At 36.5% G+C, this 18,436-nt stretch overlaps 1 protein-coding gene across 1 annotated transcript; it reads left to right on the forward strand.

The window, feature by feature from the left end:
• Nucleotides 1–2,403: 2,403 nt before the first annotated feature.
• Nucleotides 2,404–10,814, forward strand: LOC108671175. The gene is made up of 10 exons (XM_018158673.2): nucleotides 2,404–2,911; nucleotides 3,845–4,601; nucleotides 4,933–5,112; nucleotides 5,515–5,769; nucleotides 6,138–6,253; nucleotides 7,070–7,206; nucleotides 8,278–8,383; nucleotides 8,908–9,020; nucleotides 10,010–10,108; nucleotides 10,649–10,814. The coding sequence occupies exons 1-10, from the start codon at nucleotides 2,825–2,827 to the stop codon at nucleotides 10,704–10,706; spliced, it is 1,908 nt and encodes a 635-aa protein (XP_018014162.2). The 5' UTR covers nucleotides 2,404–2,824; the 3' UTR covers nucleotides 10,707–10,814.
• Nucleotides 10,815–18,436: the final 7,622 nt, after the last annotated feature.

The raw sequence follows: 18,436 nt of genomic DNA on the forward strand, positions 1-18,436 counted from the left end.
ACGATCTTGTACTTAACGACATATAGGATGTTGTTTTCAACGATATATACCAAGTAATTAACGAAATATACGACCTTATAATTAACGATATGCTTCGCTCATTTTGTCCTCTAAATTCATTGTGGTATCGTAAATCACCCAGTCAGACACACGGCCGAAGTAAAACATAACGAGCGCAATATTTGAGAACGCATGCCAGGGTTGATGCCAATAGAATGCATATTTATATCCATCATAGGGCATAAATTTATATCCTTCGTGAGTGCAGACAAAAAATATTAATCATGTAACAGAACTGAACGTTGACCACAGAGTGCATGATAAAAATGTATATATTTAGGTTTTTTGACCATTAAATGTACGGACAACGGAAAGGAATGCATTCTGCTCGACAAATGCGCATTGCCATGACAATCTCGGGCGAGGGAATGTCATAAACGTGAGGGGAAACGAGGGCGGCGCAATGAGCTAGTGTCAGGGCGGCATACAATCTAGTTTTATTTTCGTACAAATAAAATATTCGTTTTATTAAAAAGCTGTCGTGTATCTTGTAAGGATTTGAAGCAAGAGTGCAGTAAATGTGGCGCGAGTCAGTATCATTTAAATGAGGTTGATAAGCGTTCTACGCAGTGTCATTTGGGAGTCGCAATCTTAAAGGATGCCGAGGTTAGGAAAATCAGGATACCAAGGTTAAGAAAATAAGGATTCCAAGGTTAATAAAATCAATGTGCAGATGTTAGAAAAATCAACGTGCCGAGAAAATATCCATTTTATATTCACGAAAAGATGGGCGCATGCAAACACGTATCAGGTAGCAACGTCTAACGTATACCCTGCAACAAAAATAAACTATATATGACGATGAAACTTGTATTTCCGGTGCTTTTAAATTAGTTTCGAGGAAAAATGTCATGCAGTTCGGTTTAAATTTAATTTTATAATTATCGAAACAAGAAAGCAAGAACCGGGATGAGGAGACGTTAACGATAGCACATCGTGCGGTTGAAGAAACTTATTCTCTCCAAGCGAAGTTATGTTCTGCTAAATGTTTTGTCACTTTTTAGCTAAGCATAGTTTACAGCGAAGTATCTTACACTGAGCACACTATGAATTAAAAGTCCAACCATCGACGAGGACAGGAAAGTTAAAGCTTCAAGATTATTTTTTTCCAAATCAATCTTCGACTGGATTGAGGCAGAATGCTAATAACTCGCACTAGCTCGGCTCGATAGATTTTATTTTAAAGCCTTTCACATTTCAGGACGGTGGAATATTGTAGAAATTGAAGGCGCTATATCTTCATTTTTAGCTCCATGACGAGAAAAACTTCTAATCAGCATTATAGAAGCTCGGTCTCGGGGGGCCGGGTGGTCTAAGGCCGGAGGCCGGATTCAGGCCGGATTTGAAACTCAAGGCGTGGGTTCGATTGCTATTTATGACAAAACCTTTCAAGTCCTACCCTATTCTTGGCACGGGGCTTGAAACCTGAATTTATTACAGATATGATGTTGTTTCAGCAAGTTTTTTTGGTTAGTAAATAGGAATATATTTATATAGAGAAATTATGAAAATTAAACCTAGTGTCATGCAATATTAGTGTCATCGACATTTGTGAGAAGGAAAGTGATTCTCACAAACAAAATATAATTACATAAAAACCTTTCAACGAATAAATGAGCATAAAAATTTTTAGAAGAGAACACTTATCAATACGCTGGAATCTGCGTTAGGAGAGATTCGATCATTCAGAGCGGCAGTTAGGCTCGCTTCTAACCGAAAAATAATATGCAAATGCGAATATATGAATGATTTCAATTCGAACGTATCTCGATCATCTCAAATTTGGCAAAGAGACTTTTCTCGAAATGTGTCTTAAATGTGTAAATCCTGCTTGCTACTTTTATGCAGCTATTTTTACGAGTTTCAATAATAGTAAACATTATATTGTATTTTGCCTAGTACATGAACTATGATGATGAATGCTATTTAAGTTAAATATCATTTTCAATCTTACTAATTACTTATAATCGTGCAGGCTTGTGGTAAACTTCACAACTTGATAAATCTAACAAAGAAGATTAGCTGAGAAGACCTCTCGAGGTGTAGCAGATAAGACCATTAGAGAATACCAGCACGAGAGGCTAGAGAGAAAACCAAAAGACAAATCCCATCCGGGGATACCATCCGAGAATACCGGCAGAAAAGACCAAAATATAAGTCCCTGCAGAAGATACCACTCGAGAACACTTATAGAGAAGACTAAAGGACAAATCCCATCCGAGGATACCATACGAGAATACCTGCAGAGAAGACCAAAATACAAATACCACCAGAGGATACCACCCGAGAATACCAGCAGAAAAGACCAAAAGACAAATACCACCAGAGGATACCACCCGAAAATACCTGCTAAGAAGACCAAAATACAAATACCACCAGTGGATACCACCCGAGAATACCAGCAGAGAAGACCAAAAGACAAATACCACCAGAGGATACCACCCGAAAATACCTGCTAAGAAGACCAAAATACAAATACCACTAAAAGATACCATTAGAGAAGACCAAAAGACAAATACTACCAAGGGAAACCATCCGAAAATACCAGCAGAGAAGACCAAAAGACAAATACCACCTGAAGATACCATCCGAAAATACCAGCAGAGAAGACCATATTTTAAAGACAAATACCACCAGAGGATACCATCCGAGAATACCTGCAGAGAAGACCAAAATACAAATACCACTAAAAGATACCATTAGAGAAGACCATAAGACAAATACAACCAAGGGAAACCATCCGAAAATACCTACAGAGAAGACCATGTATCTGCCACCTCAGGACTCGGGTGCACTCCGTGGTTCTGCAGGTCCTACAGGAGTAATGGATCCACTCCGCTATCCCGTTCACGTGAGTAAACATCCTTGCTTTAAATCACAAGCTTATGAATAATATCAGTTTCAAGAATCAGGTTAATAAATCTATATCAGAACAAGAGAAGTATCAACAAATTGCAATTAAATTCCGATTTTCATCCCATAATCTGAAATACTGAAGCATGAATTTTCATTTTCAACTAGATAATTTAAAATCTTGGTTGATTCGAACTGATGTACCAATAAAAAGAAGAATAAGTCGGTTTTAGGAGTTTTTAGAGAGCTTCTTTATTGTTTGAGACGGTTTTTGGCTGCCAAACTTGTCGAGGATTTTGAGGCTTCCAACATCTCAGCCCCGCCAATCCCTTCCCGGCATCAATCATGCCGATCTCGATCCGCCCTTTTCAGCCACTACCTTCCACACAACCAAAGAAGAAACGGAATCTTTCTATTTTATAGAAAGATTCAGTCTCTGTATTTAAAATTGATTTAATTTTTTGCGAGTGAAAATTATATAGTTTCTATATAAATCATTGTCATGTTTTCATGGGTCACAGCAAATTCTTTCAAATAGCAGCCACCTAACTTTCAAATCGGAATCCAAAATAAACACCTTATTAAGATCTGTCAAAATTCCTATCAAAACGGATATGAATACTCCAATACAGATATTTCATTATCATAGGACTAAATTGAAATAAGTTGAAACACGCTATAAATAACGTAAATATATGAAAGAGAACACCAATTGTATGGGACTCCACGTGAAGTAAAGAGCTTAGTACAAAAGAAACCTTCATAGTGATGATTCACGAAGGTGAATATTAGTTCAAAATAAAGAATTTCAGGTCGAACCGTACGGCCAAATTAAGCAGCACCGATCCGACTACAGATTCAACAATCTCTCCATGATTATGCGGGAGATTCTGTCAAATTAAATAATTCGTTTTTATTGCCATTTCTGCAGAATGGTGAATTATTGCCAACCACCGGAGGCTTGTCTAGCATAGATGAGGAAGAGCTGAGCATAAGAGAAGAGAAGTCTCCTAACTCCTCCTCTTCAATACTCACTCAAAGATCATTGAAAGCGGTAACAAATCTACCTCTTCAGTCTTCAACTTCAATTTTGTCTCCACTGGGAGAAGTTTCCTCCTCTTCTACCGACCCGTCAAACGTCACGGTTCTGAACATCAATTCGAGTAGTGGAAAAAGCGGCGGAGTGTCTAAGAGACAACCTTCAGACTTGGGAAGTTGGTCTTCTGACAGGTCTAAGCAAGAAGTTGCAAGAACTCGGAGGGAAAGACCACCTATAACAAAACTTATTAATAATCAAGTGCCTCAAAAACATACGTCTATTAACAAACCTCAAGATTCCGTCGCTGAATTTGCTTCTAGTCTAACCAATGCCTTGCTGGAAACCAAGGATCTCGAGACCGTGGATCTGAACGACTCCACCGTTTCTCCAGACTTTATTCAGCAACATTTCAATGATTTATCGATGAAGACCTGTAGTCCATGCGATGATGATTCTTCTGAATGGAAATTTAATCCCAGCGACATTAATAGCAAGGAGAAAAAGAGACTCCCCAAAACGCCCGCACCTTCCGTCGATCACAGTGGCTTTATAAGTTCTCAGCATCGACTTGAGAGAAACAAGATGTCCTTCCCTCTCCACAGCCTTGACTTTTCTCTACCCGAGTCTACAGTTTATGAGCCAGAACCTGGTGAGTTACGTATCTCGATGCAATACACTGCACTTTACTTATCCCACTGATCTCAGTATCTCTGCGATTAGTTATTTTTTTTCTTGCTGATCGACTACTACTAGTCGACTACTAGTCGACTACTTGTACAAGTCGACTTTTTATATACATATATGTCGTAAATTATTGTACATTATTAGTCCGTTATGCGGAATATCTGCAAAGAAGCCATGATTATTAATGGAAAATAATTTTCAATTTGAATTTGAATACAGAGTACAATTTCTGGTAAGTCAAGAATCATGTAGTAAAATATTTGAGCTTTGAGCTTCAGTTGAGTTACATCTTTTAGTTGATTTCCCGAGCTCCCCGGGAGCCTTGAGGGCTTCAGCGAGCGGCTTGAGGTTAGCAGAGGAGGAGGAGGAGGGGGGAATTGTGTCGCCATGTGGAGAGAATGATTGCGTCTACTCCGCTGTGGCGTCTCCACCTGATGGTCTCGTCGCCATGAGGAAGACCGTCCCATCTGCCTCAGGTGCGGGAAGTAGTGATGGTGGTCAGGAAACAGAATTTTAACGAATGTATACATTTTATTTTGTGCAAGTTTGATTGAAGACCATAACAAGAAGATTATTAATAAAAAGCATGCTCTGCTCAAACTTGCATAAAAGAAAAGCTTCTGCCGAACTACACCAATCTTATTTTATTTGTACTTTCTGTAAACTATTTTAGGAAACAGATGTGACACTCGCAAGTCCAAGTAATCACATTCAGAGGAATTAATGGGTTATATTTTCCAAATAATAAGTTAATAACTCACTTTTTGGACGTAGTGCTGATACATCTTTTGCCGGGCAAAATTTGTTTAAGATGACCCACACAAATGAAAGAAATGTATAGCTATTCTGACAAAGTCTTCACATTTATTTGAATGCAGGTAGTGGTCAGCAGGAGCCGAAGACGTACAACAACTTGGACTCGAGAACACAAGGCAGACGTAAGAAGCTCTCCGTCAGAGACTCTACGTCACCAAATGACAACTTCGAAGACGATCATGAGTCTCTATCGTCCCTTGACGACAATGATGAAGGCGATGACGTTGCACAAATGTTGTCTCAAGAGCACCTGAATGAAATGCTCACCCCTGACGACATCAACACGCCGGACGAGCTTGAGGAGTCAATCATGGAGAGTGAGTAGCGTCATTTTACTAATCCTTACATTCAATATATGATTATGTAAACATTTGGATAATTTACAATCCATCACGTAAGGTGCAGAAGCATGATCTGCACAAACTCTCGGGGTTTTACCTGGATAACAATTGCCTTAGTGAATGTGAATGAAAATTTTTCACCATGAAAATTTTTAGCCGAAAACTCTCGGGACTTTACCCGGATAATAATTGCCTTAGTGAATGTGAATGAAAATTTTTCACCATGACAATTTTTAGCCGAAAACTCTCGGCTACCTGGATAACAATTGCCTTGGTGAATGTGAATGAAAAGTTTCCAACACGAGAATTTTTAGCCGAAAATTTCTGTTACTTTGTCGGTGCAGGACTTGGCCCCAACAGCCCGGACCATCCGGGCCGAGGGGGCGGCGCTGCGCCGGACGACAGCGCCTCTTTCCGCGCTGTCGTCATCCAGGGCATCGAGCGCAGGATAGACATGCAGGTAATTCTAGTGCATTTTCACATTTATGGAAAAAAGACGCTATTGTGCTCGTCATGTCCGTCCGTTTGTCCGTCCGTCCGTGACTACGTTTTCGTCGACGAGAAAATGCGCTCTCTGTCACTCACTGCAGTGAGTACTGAGTTATATTTTTTATAAAGTTTCCTATATTACTGAATTAATATGAGTGTTATTTTGCTTTAATATAAATGTAATGAACCTTCCTTATTATTATTACCTTCTAGTGATATGTTAAAGCGCCGAATGTATAATTTTTTTTATTGAAAAATAACGCAATGATACGGCCAAAGATACCAACAGATTTTTTAATTCATCATTTTATATCAGAATCCCATGTTCACAGGCTATTCCCTTCTATGGTATTAATAATCTTTAATTTTTAAACCCTAATTAATCGGACTATATATGGATGCAGCCTTTAATGAAGGTTGAACATAATCTTTTTGGAAACAAATGGTAAAAGTTTCCAATAATTCACTTACTCTCATAACCCAACCTAATTCTAATACTTACTATCTCCCTCGCATCTCTCAAAAAATTTATACAACAGGTAATAGAGCCATATAAAAAATTAGAAGGTTCAAAAGTTCCAAACAATTCATCTGTTCTTATCACCTAACCTATTTCTAATCCTTACTATCTCCCTCGCATCTCTGAAAGAATTTATTCAACAGGTCATCGAGCCGTATAAAAAATTAGAAGGTTCAAAAGTTCCAAACAATTCATCTGTTCCTATCACCTAACCTAATTCTACTACTTACTAGCTCCCTTGCATCTCTCAAAGAATTTATTCAACAGGTCATCGAGCCGTATAAAAAAGTGCTGAGTCATGGCGGGCATCTGACGAGCGGTGAAGCGATCATCGTCTTCTCGGCCTGCTTCCTGCCTGACCGAGCACGTCATGACTACGACTACGTCATGGACCATCTCTTCATGTGGGGTCCCAGCACTCATGTCATTCATGACTAACTTTATTCATGACTAACTTTATTCATGATTAATTTTATTCATGACTAACTTTATTCATGACTAACTTTATGCATGATTAATTTTATTCATGACTAACTTTATTCATGACTAACTTTATTCATGATTAATTTTATTCATGATTAACTTTATTCATGATTAGCTTTATTCGTGACTGACATTATTCATGACTGACATTATTCATGACTGACATTATTCATGACTGACATTATTCATCACTCACATCATTCAGGATTAACTTTATTCATGCCTGACATTATTCATGCCTTTGCGGTTAAAAAAAAATTATTTCTTAATTACACAATAGGCGGTGTACAATCTATGAGATGAAGATCGTGACATTGATTGCATGATGTGCTGTGATGATCATTTAACTAATAGTTAATTCAGTTTTTAGGTAAGTCATAAAATTTCATCATTCGAAAAATCATCATCTTTGTGGTTGTTGTTATCATGTTTATTATACTTTTTTATCGCTATTATTAGTATTGAAAAAATCGGAGCTTAGTCTGGCAATAGCTTTTAACCTTAATTTCATACAATTCATAAATTTGCACATTTGCATAACGTGGTTCCAACGAAATGGATGCATGGCAATTCCGATAGAATGCAATTTTAACTTTAAATTAGTTCAATTAAATATTAAATGAAGATTACCCGATTTATTTTTTTAATATAATGTCATTTTAACCTTAAAAATTATTCTTATTTATGATATATGCTCAGAAATTGCCATAAAATGTAATTTTAATCGAAATTAATCTGATTGAATATTAAATGAAGATTACCTGATTGATTTTATAAGAATAAAATGTTATTTTAACAATATATTCATCTGATTTATATTTAGATTCTTCAACTAAAATGTAATTTTAAGTGGAAATTAATTCGATTAAATAATAAATGAAGATTACGCGATTAATTTTTTTAAATGTACAATGTTATTTTAATATTAAATTCATCTGCTATATTACTTAATTATGATGAAGGGATTGATTATTAAAGTATATACGGCGCAGGTATGTGTTGACGGCGCTAGACCAGTTGATCGCTGAAGACTACGTGCTGGTCTACCTGCACGGTGCCACCACGCGCGCCAACATGCCTTCCTTCAGCTGGCTCAAGGTCTACATCCACGCGATATTCTGTTATATCCATACAGTATTCTGTAATATCCAAACAATATTCTGGAATATCCACGCAATATTCTGTAATATCCAAACAATATTCTGTAATATCCAAACAATATTCTGGGATACCCACACAATATTCTGTAATATCCAAACAATGTCCCAGAATATCTTCGCAATATTCTGGAATATCCGAACAATATCGTGGAATATCCTCAGAATATCCTGGAATATCCACACAATATCCTAGACCAAGAATTTATCTAGTGAAACAGTAAAGCTTAAGTCAAAATATACAATCAACTTTATTCATATCTTGTTACAAATTAAATTGAATAATATTTTTTAGCGATACAATTACGTTTTTTAACAAGTTTCAATTTTTAAACATAACGTAAGATTAATAATAATTACACTTGATATCAGCAATACATGCGCAACTAATTTTGTGATGGTTTGCTGTCAGTTTTTTATAAATGATAACATAAAAATGGCGATGACGAGGTTTCTCTGTTTCAGCGATGCTATCAAATGATAGACCGGCGACTGAGGAAGAACCTACAGGCGCTCTACCTCGTGCATCCAACCTTCTGGGTTAAGACTGTCGTCGTAATGATCAGGCCCTTTGTGAGGTCAGTATATAAATATATAAATGTATATATTTATAGTATATATACTCAAACATTTCTCACGCTAGGACCGGGCACTAAGAGAGAACCTGCACGTCTCTATGTTGGAAAAAACGGTAAAAAACGGTCTCACCGGCGTTCTAGCGGCTGGACGTCAAGTGAAAATAGACCGTTTATACTTTTTTCAGATGTTGTACAGGTTTCTAGTGTTAAATTTGAATAAAAACGGTCATGCGGTGTTTCTTTTCACGTTCCGGCTGGCCCGCCACTTTAACGGTGATTTTTCTAACAGTGTACACGCACGAAACCTGCGACGTCACCACACGTACGTAATCAATGACCTGTCTCATGTACGGAATGCTTTGCATATACCAGCATGAACAGCGGTTTCAGTCAAAACATCTCAACCTAAGCCATTGCTCGTGTGGGGGTGAGACCCAATTTGATTTCGCAGGATCGATACTTGAGTATCGATCCTACGACCTAATATCGACCTTATCTTGATAGCCTTTAAAACGTCGATATCGTCTAAAAATCTCATTACTGTCCATTATGTCTGCCAGCTGCTCTATGTCAGTGAATTATATGTAATGTACGCTATGTAATCATTCTGTTACAATAGTGAGTCAACGACCAATTCATGAATTCATGCATTCATTTATAATTATATGCGAAAAAAATGAAATCGCACACGAAAACCTCAGGAGGTAATGAATCAAGCTATAAAAGAGGCACATGGGTGATAATTACTCTACGGTAATTATTCGAGTGCCAGGAGATTTATTACAAAGTTTAAGTGAGTCTAGGATATGCTAAACAATATTCGTATAATAATGTATGTAATATTAGCACATGGGTCAACTTGCGGTTATTTCCCGGTCTTGTATTTGAAACTTTTGATGTAATTTAAACGACTAATTTACCAAAATTATTGATAAATGCAATTAAGATGCAGTTAATAGAAGCAAATTTTCGTTTTATTTTGGATCCAGCGCGAAATTCTCCCGCAAGCTGCGATTCGTCGACAGTCTACGGGACCTGTCCGCCCTCATCCCCATGGAGCAAGTGTGCATACCGAGCAGGATCAAGCAGTGAGTTGGGATACACCTGCCAGTGAATAAGATATATTTGATTCATATACACTTTTATTATTATGGATGAGCGTATGGAATATTTTATTACATAATTATGTAATGAGTTGTCGGCATTTACGTCGACGCTTCAATCTGCAGTCAATCTCTAAGAAAATAAGTAAAAGTTCATAATAAGATAATAATAAGAAAATAATAATAATATAATAAGTTCATAATAATAGTTCATAATAAGAAAATTATTATGAACTAACCATGAAATTAGGAATTCGATTAGTCCTAAGTAATAATTTTTGTCAAGCGGAAAGGGTAACTGAAATACTGGGTTGCAATAACACTTAACATCAACATTGTGAACTCTAAACTACAGATTTTTCGCTGGAAGCGGAGTGAGAAAAATAGTCCTTATTTACTTGATCACACATTACGTGAATATGTCAAGTCGTTAAGTTTTGTTAATATGAATATGTCAAGTGTTAAGTTTTGTGCTCTAGGAGACATCATTAATAAAATAACCAATCTGTTTTCTTCTCTGTGCAGGTACGACGACATAAGGGAGAGTTTGTTGAAAAAAGAGCCATCTAATTCTGGTAAATAGGGAAGAAACAAGGTACAAGAAACAAGGTTATAACAATAAATATTAAAGGGAAGACTGGACATACACAGGAAAGCGATACTGAAACATTGAACTGACACATGGAATTGCGAGAAATGGATACGGTGACCAGAACATCAATAACACCAGATTTTGATTGACAATCTTAAATTGAAATAGAAACAAATCTAATAACAAATCATTAGGCACTAAGCTTGAAACACATCTTCAAATTCAAACACATCATCCAAAGTTCACTTCTGTCAGAAAGAATTCCTCACAATTAGAGCCTCTAGTTTAGAATTTACCAGGAAAGTTAATTTTTTCAAAGAGCAAAATTTTTTTCGTTTCCCAGTGGGTCTGAAGGATCTGACCAGATGTTGTGGAAGCATTGCATGTAAATATTCTATTGTATGCGCCTGCGTCTAAACCATTTCTTACCAAGTGGTAGTGCCTTTGTAAAGAAGATACGAGCATAAAGTGTGGTCGTTTGGTGACATGACCTTATAGTTAATTAGATGCTATAGCAATTAATGACTCAATTAGAGACTCGTTAAGGCTATGTAGAAAATGTAATATAATTCATAATTACATGCAGGTTCACCGATAATTGATGTCCTGTGACCTCCTTAGTAGATTAACGTATGATATGATAAACCAAGAGAAGGCTCATAGTGTTATTTAAATAATATACTTTAGTGGTTTAAATTATGACAAGTTTAGAGGCACGGCCGTTCAACGTCGACGGCTTGTGGTGAGATTATTCTTATTAATTATCAAAATATGAGATTTGCTGCGTCTACTTGAGTAAAACCTGCTAAACAAACACGACAAAATATGTCAAGTTTTACATGTCAATATGTACACAAATCTAATTAGCGTGTATTATAATCATGGATGATAAAATTTAAACGAAATAAGAAACTCTCAATACAACTTTATTATTTATGAGTGTTTATATCGATGTGGTAAACATAAATCGTCGTGATAACATAAATCGTCGTGAAATATGGGCATGAGATGGGTACAAAAAATTGCATTCTCGTTTTCAAAGTCAGACCAAATGATTTACATACTCGAAATTTAATTAGATGTACATGCTAAACAAAGCGTTATTTTGGTTCAAAAGCGTTATTACTAATTCGTTTTATATTTAAAACGTGTATCAGATAGTGAGTGTGTGTGTTGGTGTCTGTCTAACAGCGGTCATTGTATCATGGTATCTGCGTCGCTGTATCTTATCTGACCAATAAACAACAGGGGCAGCTTTCAGAGACTTTCGTTCGGAGGTCCTACGTAAGAATTACATCAATTTTACCATCTATTTGATATATGTCATAGGAAAACATTGATAGAAATTTACTAGTTCAGGTTCGGTTGCTGCTCGGTTAACCTACCTATTAAGACTCACTACCTCCCGAGCGAGGCCAGGATTACGTAGCAGTAATATTTACTAGTTAAGTTTAATTTTAAACGTGTTAATCCAAGTCCATACGTATAGACTTCATATAGTGAAGGAAGAAGTGCTGGAAAAATGTTTATGAAAGCAAAATGAATGACCCATGAGCCTCGGATCCAATCTTTCTTTCCTATATTTTACAATTTCTTCATAAATTATTGTCTCACTTCCGGAAACTTTATAATACGTCGCGTCGAAAAGCTAAAACGTTTTCGACCCAGTTTACCCTTATACTTCCATGTTTACATTTTATTTTTGAGTACGCATAATTATCATAAAATTTTCTCGCTTGGCCCTCATTTGTTTAACAATTGAAAAGTTCAATTTGAACTAAACTGCGCATTATCCACTGAAAGCTCGTGACGATACGAAAGTAGCGTAAATTGCCGACAGTTCTCCTTAGATATCGATGAATAATGTTTCTAATAATTTTAGTTGAAAAAATACTGCAATGAAATTAACCAAGATTTCGTCTTCTGTTAATTACAGTGTTAATAGGTAATTAGTTAATTACTAATTGAAATGTGATTGAACAAAAGAAAAGTATTCTCCGTCCGTTGATGTTATATGTAAAGAATTATTTTTTCATTTTTATTTCAATTAACATTAGTTTGCTGGTCCTGTACACGTTTGTGTAACTGGTAACGATGAATACAACTAGTGATGAATAATTTGTCAAATATTATATTATGCATTCAGTTTCATGATATTTAGTATTCGCAGTATTGTAGGTCATTTTGTTGCGATACATCTTTAAAGCCATACATGATAAGAAAGATTATTTATAATAGCTAACTATAGGAATGCCCCTGAATGTAGCAAAAGAATTGTATGGTCAATATTTATCGTTTGCGCCAATTCCTCTATTAGGTCGTGGATTCTCTATTGATGGTATATGATTTGATTTAAAGAATTAAACATTGGCAGAATCTCTTGCGATAAGTCACATTGATACAGTTTATTTCTGTACATGCGTCCCACAAATAAATAGCAGTCATTCCAAGAACTTAATAGACATTTAGGAAGTTCCTTAGAATTTGCGCAAGGAATACGATTGAAAATATTTTAGAGTAGCTCAATTATCTGATGAGTTAATAGTGATGAGCCTACACGGTAAATACAGAGCGCTCACTTGTCCGTATAATATTGTGAACGCTCCGTATAATATTGTTCCGTATAATGTTCTTAAAAACACTACAGGCCGCAGCTGCGAACGAGAAAAGTGGAAGTTTGTGTTATGTGTTTGTGTGTCCTGGGTGAATGTGTTCAATCAATAAAACTGTTGAACATGTATTTGTATTTTATTTAAATTGATTTCATAAGTGATGAACAACGATGCCTGCACTAGAGCCAGTGTCTAGTTTCTACGATCTTTGAAATACCTGCATTGATTTCACCGGGAAAAGGATTAAGGAAGGAATTGGTTTTCAATACGACAGCATTCCTATTAAATAGTAAACAAATCTTTAGGAGACATTATATTAGTGGTCATTATCTTTGTAAATTGTCGACAAAAAGAATGCAGTGTGTAGTTTATGTCTGAATTACATCGTTGTTGCTGAAGCAATGGCTTGATCTTGCACAGTTAAATTGACCTGAAACCATTTGCAATTGAGAATCATTGATTCAACACAAAAAATATATAATGAAATATTATATAATTAAAACAACAACAAAATAGTGCCAAAATATCCGCGAAATAATCCCGAATAAGTGTCTAGTAATTGAGGTTAGGTCCATCACGGATAGGTGCTGTTGGTGGGTTCCTTCAGGTCATTCACGTCCCTGGGAGTGGATTCGAACTGCATTAACAGCACCAGCCAGCCTACGCACGCATTCAGTACCTGAGTAGATCGATATTCTTATAAGTTTGTAATATTTTCCAGGATATCCAAGATTTACATATCATAGAGTTTACACGCTGATTTGGCGGATAAATTGTGCTAAATCAGTGAGTTCTGTGATATAGGTAATTTAGTTTAATAACTTATTGCTTTAGAAAGAAGCAAAAATATATTGCGGGTATTTCTAATACTATAGTTTATATTACTCATCCAATAATCAGAGGTGTATAAGAGTAAGATATGAGTTACTGTCATCGTTCTACAACATAGCACCACACTATTAAAAAAGAAACCAATCATTTTATACAAACACAGTTATACATGTTCCGTTATTTATGCTTGAATTTTATACCACAATAATATCCATTACTAAGCCCAGAAATTTAGTTCACAGCATTTCATGTGTGAATTTTCCTCTCGCTTCCTTAAGCTCATCGCTACTAATGTATTCGTGAAGCTCACGGCCAGGAGGGAGCTGTGCTTCAGGGAGTACGCATCACCGATGCTGAAGTCTGCCATGCGCTTCAGCTGCAGCAGCACCCGATGTGCCTGTACACATTCATTTATCTTTATCTCGTACACGCTTAACATGATTAAAAATAATGTTAACAATTTGAGCATATTAATAATATAAATACTTGAAGAGGAGTCGCTACCAATAATTTAGGGCAGCACGGGGCAAATTTAGCCCACGATGCGCCTGCAGTTATTAATATATACTTACCTCATAACGATCATTAAAATTTGTAATTGTTTGTTATCAAATATTACCAAACAAGAAAATTATAATATTTGAATAGCTAGGATACCACGTTCAACTGATTTAAGAATTTATGTATCATTAATATTACGAATGACATTGATGGATTATTATGAATCTCTGGAAATTAGCGGCCAACACAAAATATGAAAAGAATCAGAGACATACAGAAGTTCTGTTCTAAGCCACAATAAATTATATTCTCCATAAATGAAATGCATTAAGCAAATCGTCGAATAAACAGACATATATGAGTTTGTGATTTCCATCGTTTCACTAAATTTCAAAGTGTTTTATTCATTTCTCGCTGCATCCTCACCGAGAGCTTGATAAGCGGCGGCCATTTGACGCTCAACTTCGTCATCCTGGCACTTATGTTTTTCACCTGCACATGTTGCGTAAATATAAATATTTCTCATTCAATGTCCTGACTTTTGGTTCTGCCGAAATTGGACAACTATAACTAAAACTATTTCCACATACCGGAAAATAAAGAATATTGTGATGATACTTTCGTGCATGAAATTCCTATGTACAATAACTTTTCAACAAAAGAATATATATTGAATACGTTATCATCGCTACAAAAAATCATACAGAACATAAAACGATCAACGTGGCAATAAAATGTTCTACCTTTGTTATATCATCAATTGTTAGAGAATTTATTAACTCACTCAGGAGGAAAGCCAGGGTATTAGCTCAGTGCCTAACCTCGTTGGTGAACTGCTGGCCTGTGTTGAACACCATCAGCAGGAAGCCAAGCGTGGGCAACATGAAACAAGAATTAACGGCAACGCCGAGTGACGCGATAAAACTTAGGTGCACCGCCGTGAGGACGGTACTCGACGCCACCTGCATCGTGATGTTGCTCGCGAAGAGTGATATCAGCTCTTCCTTCATCTCGTCGGTCTGTACAACATATAATGAGTAATTTCTTATAGAAATGTTATGAGACATTATTTAATGTTATACATAAAATACTATGAATACTAAAATCGTTTTCATACTTATCTGGTAGCTAAAATATTTAAGTGAGTCTAACAGATTTGATGTAGTCAAAACGTTATCCGTGTTACGCAGCAGATGAGCAGCCATCAAGAATTGAAAAGCAAAGAAAAAAGATACGAAAATTCATCATTCATATGGTGAATTTATTTGACGTTTTATGTGCTTTTAAATTCTTAAAAAGCACATTCTTGATTGACTTGAAACGAAAATGGCAAGAATCACGGTCAGCGACAGTAACGTTTGCATTCTTACCTTGATGAGAAACAATTCAAGACTTTGAAGGCAACTGACGGTGTCGCGGTTACATTTGTGGGTCTTCAACTTCAGTTCATGGCCATTGAAACCTTCCTTCAGAATATCCATCAACAAAATGCTCAAAAATTTGAAGGTCATGAGAGCAGACATATTCCCACCCAAGAAAATGACTTGTGTCCCAGTTAAGATAAATTGTAGCCATCGCGGTATATTGGGTGGAAAATTATCTTCAAGAACCACGATCAGACCAACACAAGATAAAATCACAATGATGAAAGTTGGTCCTAACTGAGATAAGTTCAATTTGATTGACTTTGCGATGGCTTCTCGGTGACCAGAGTTCCAATAGAGATGAAATAGCTTTGATAATTTTCGACTTCGCGAGAAAATAATTATTCCGCCTAAAAAATTTCCTACGTAGTTGACCATAATCATGGTTATCAGCGTTAATTGTCCAACGTCACTCATGGAACTATACTTTGCGAATGGATTATTGCAAGCTCCAAAGGAAAAGACTGCGACAAACCGAATGGCCACTCCATACAAGCACCAGAAAGGAGAGAATTTGCACTTTTTATCAGTGACGTCGTGGCAGAGCAAGCCAAACACTCGGAGTGCGTTAATGAGGAGCATTATGGGAACGAATTTCATTTGAAGCTCCAGGTAACACATTAAACTGGAAGAGTAAATACATTTAATTAATTCTAATTTGCAACACCACACGAATCGTCGATTGATTTGCGAAATAACTGCTAACAATAATCAGATTAATTCTAACAACTACACCGAGATTTACGAACGATATTGTTTGCTCAGCAGCTTGAGACTATTCTTATTTAATAAATGGATTTTAAAATTAACTCGTGCACATAAATTGTGTAAGAAGCAGCATCGTCTGCAAATATAATCATTAGCATTTACATCAGCAACAAATAAACATAAAGGTAACATTTTCACATTCAGGCCACTTCAAGCACGAGTCACCATAACGAAATTGCACGAGGTTAGAGAGACCAGAACAAGGAGTAGTGGTGAAGCATTCATTGTTTAGGTCAAATGTACGATTCTAGACATTGCTGAATTTTTACAGCTTTCAATGGCTCTGAACCAGCAGCTCACTGCTCCAACTTCACTATAGGAATGAATACAATTATTATAATATGCGCAGCACACAGAAAGTGCCAAATTACACACATACAAGTTGTTGTTCTCCAATATTGAGATCAGGTTGTAATGGCATTATGTTTCAATATTTGCACCTAAACACTTTGCAAAGATGTTTGATCAGTTGGGGCGAAATCATCGGGCGTTCTTCGTTGTGGGAGCGTCGACACGACAGTCAACTATAGCAATGCAAACATAATTTGTTTGATCAAATTGAGCTCCAAAAGCGCTGTCAATGTTTATCTTACGAAGAAGCCAGTGAAGTACCACTCTTGGGAGTAATTTCTTACTGAATGGTATTTGTAGTTATTGAACGAAACAGTAATCTATCTGATCCTCTTCAACGCAGTGTGTCAGATAACAACTCTGTAGAAAGTGTTTAATGGCAAAGAGTATGAGCAATCGAGCATGATTCTTAGTTAAGAACTTTTTTCTTAACGAAAATGTTTACGGTCTAGCACAAAATAAAGATTTTCAACGCCACCCACCAAGTCCCAGCATCCCACAGTTAAATTCAACCGTACAAGGATCAAGAGTTTGCTCATCTTAACCATTGTTTCAAAGACATAAATGGTTTAAATTTAGTCGATCGATTATTGATTTTCTTAATTATCGCTATTAGGCTCATCATTAGCGAATATTGGTAGATGAGTTTCACCCATCAGGGACTGCTGCTGTTAGTGAACTGCAGGTTGTTGGGGTCAGATTTGAACTGCAGTAGCAGCACCAGCCAGCCAACACACGCGTTTAGCACCTGTATAGATTAATTCACTTATTTACCCACACATGTTACCTCGACTGTTCGACACTAACGTTACATACATCTGATTATGATGATGTAATTCAAATTAAACCGAGATGTTTATGTGGTTATACTTAATTTGATTTCAGAGCGACGAAATTTTCGAAATATTACTATCCAAAAGCTTCTAATCTGACATTTTAAACACTGCTTCACTGGGTGACCTCAGTTACGATCAAGGGTGAGCAAGATATATCAATGACGATCTTAGAAGGATGAAGTCTGTGCAGTATGCAATCTATAATTCTATTTCTTCCTTATTTTTCGATGCGACAGATCGAGATATTGCTTAAATTAACGTACCGCCAACTTAAAAAGTTTGCAAAATTTAATAATAGAAATTGTTTTCATCGATATTCGTCTCACTAATTAATTTCTACTAATGTATTCGTGAAGCTCACGGCCAGGAGGGAGCTGTGCTTCAGGGAGTACGCGTCC

This window comes from Hyalella azteca, unplaced genomic scaffold (genome assembly GCF_000764305.2).
Source record: "Hyalella azteca isolate HAZT.00-mixed unplaced genomic scaffold, Hazt_2.0.2 contig10672, whole genome shotgun sequence".
Classification (NCBI taxonomy): Eukaryota; Metazoa; Arthropoda; class Malacostraca; order Amphipoda; family Hyalellidae; genus Hyalella; species Hyalella azteca.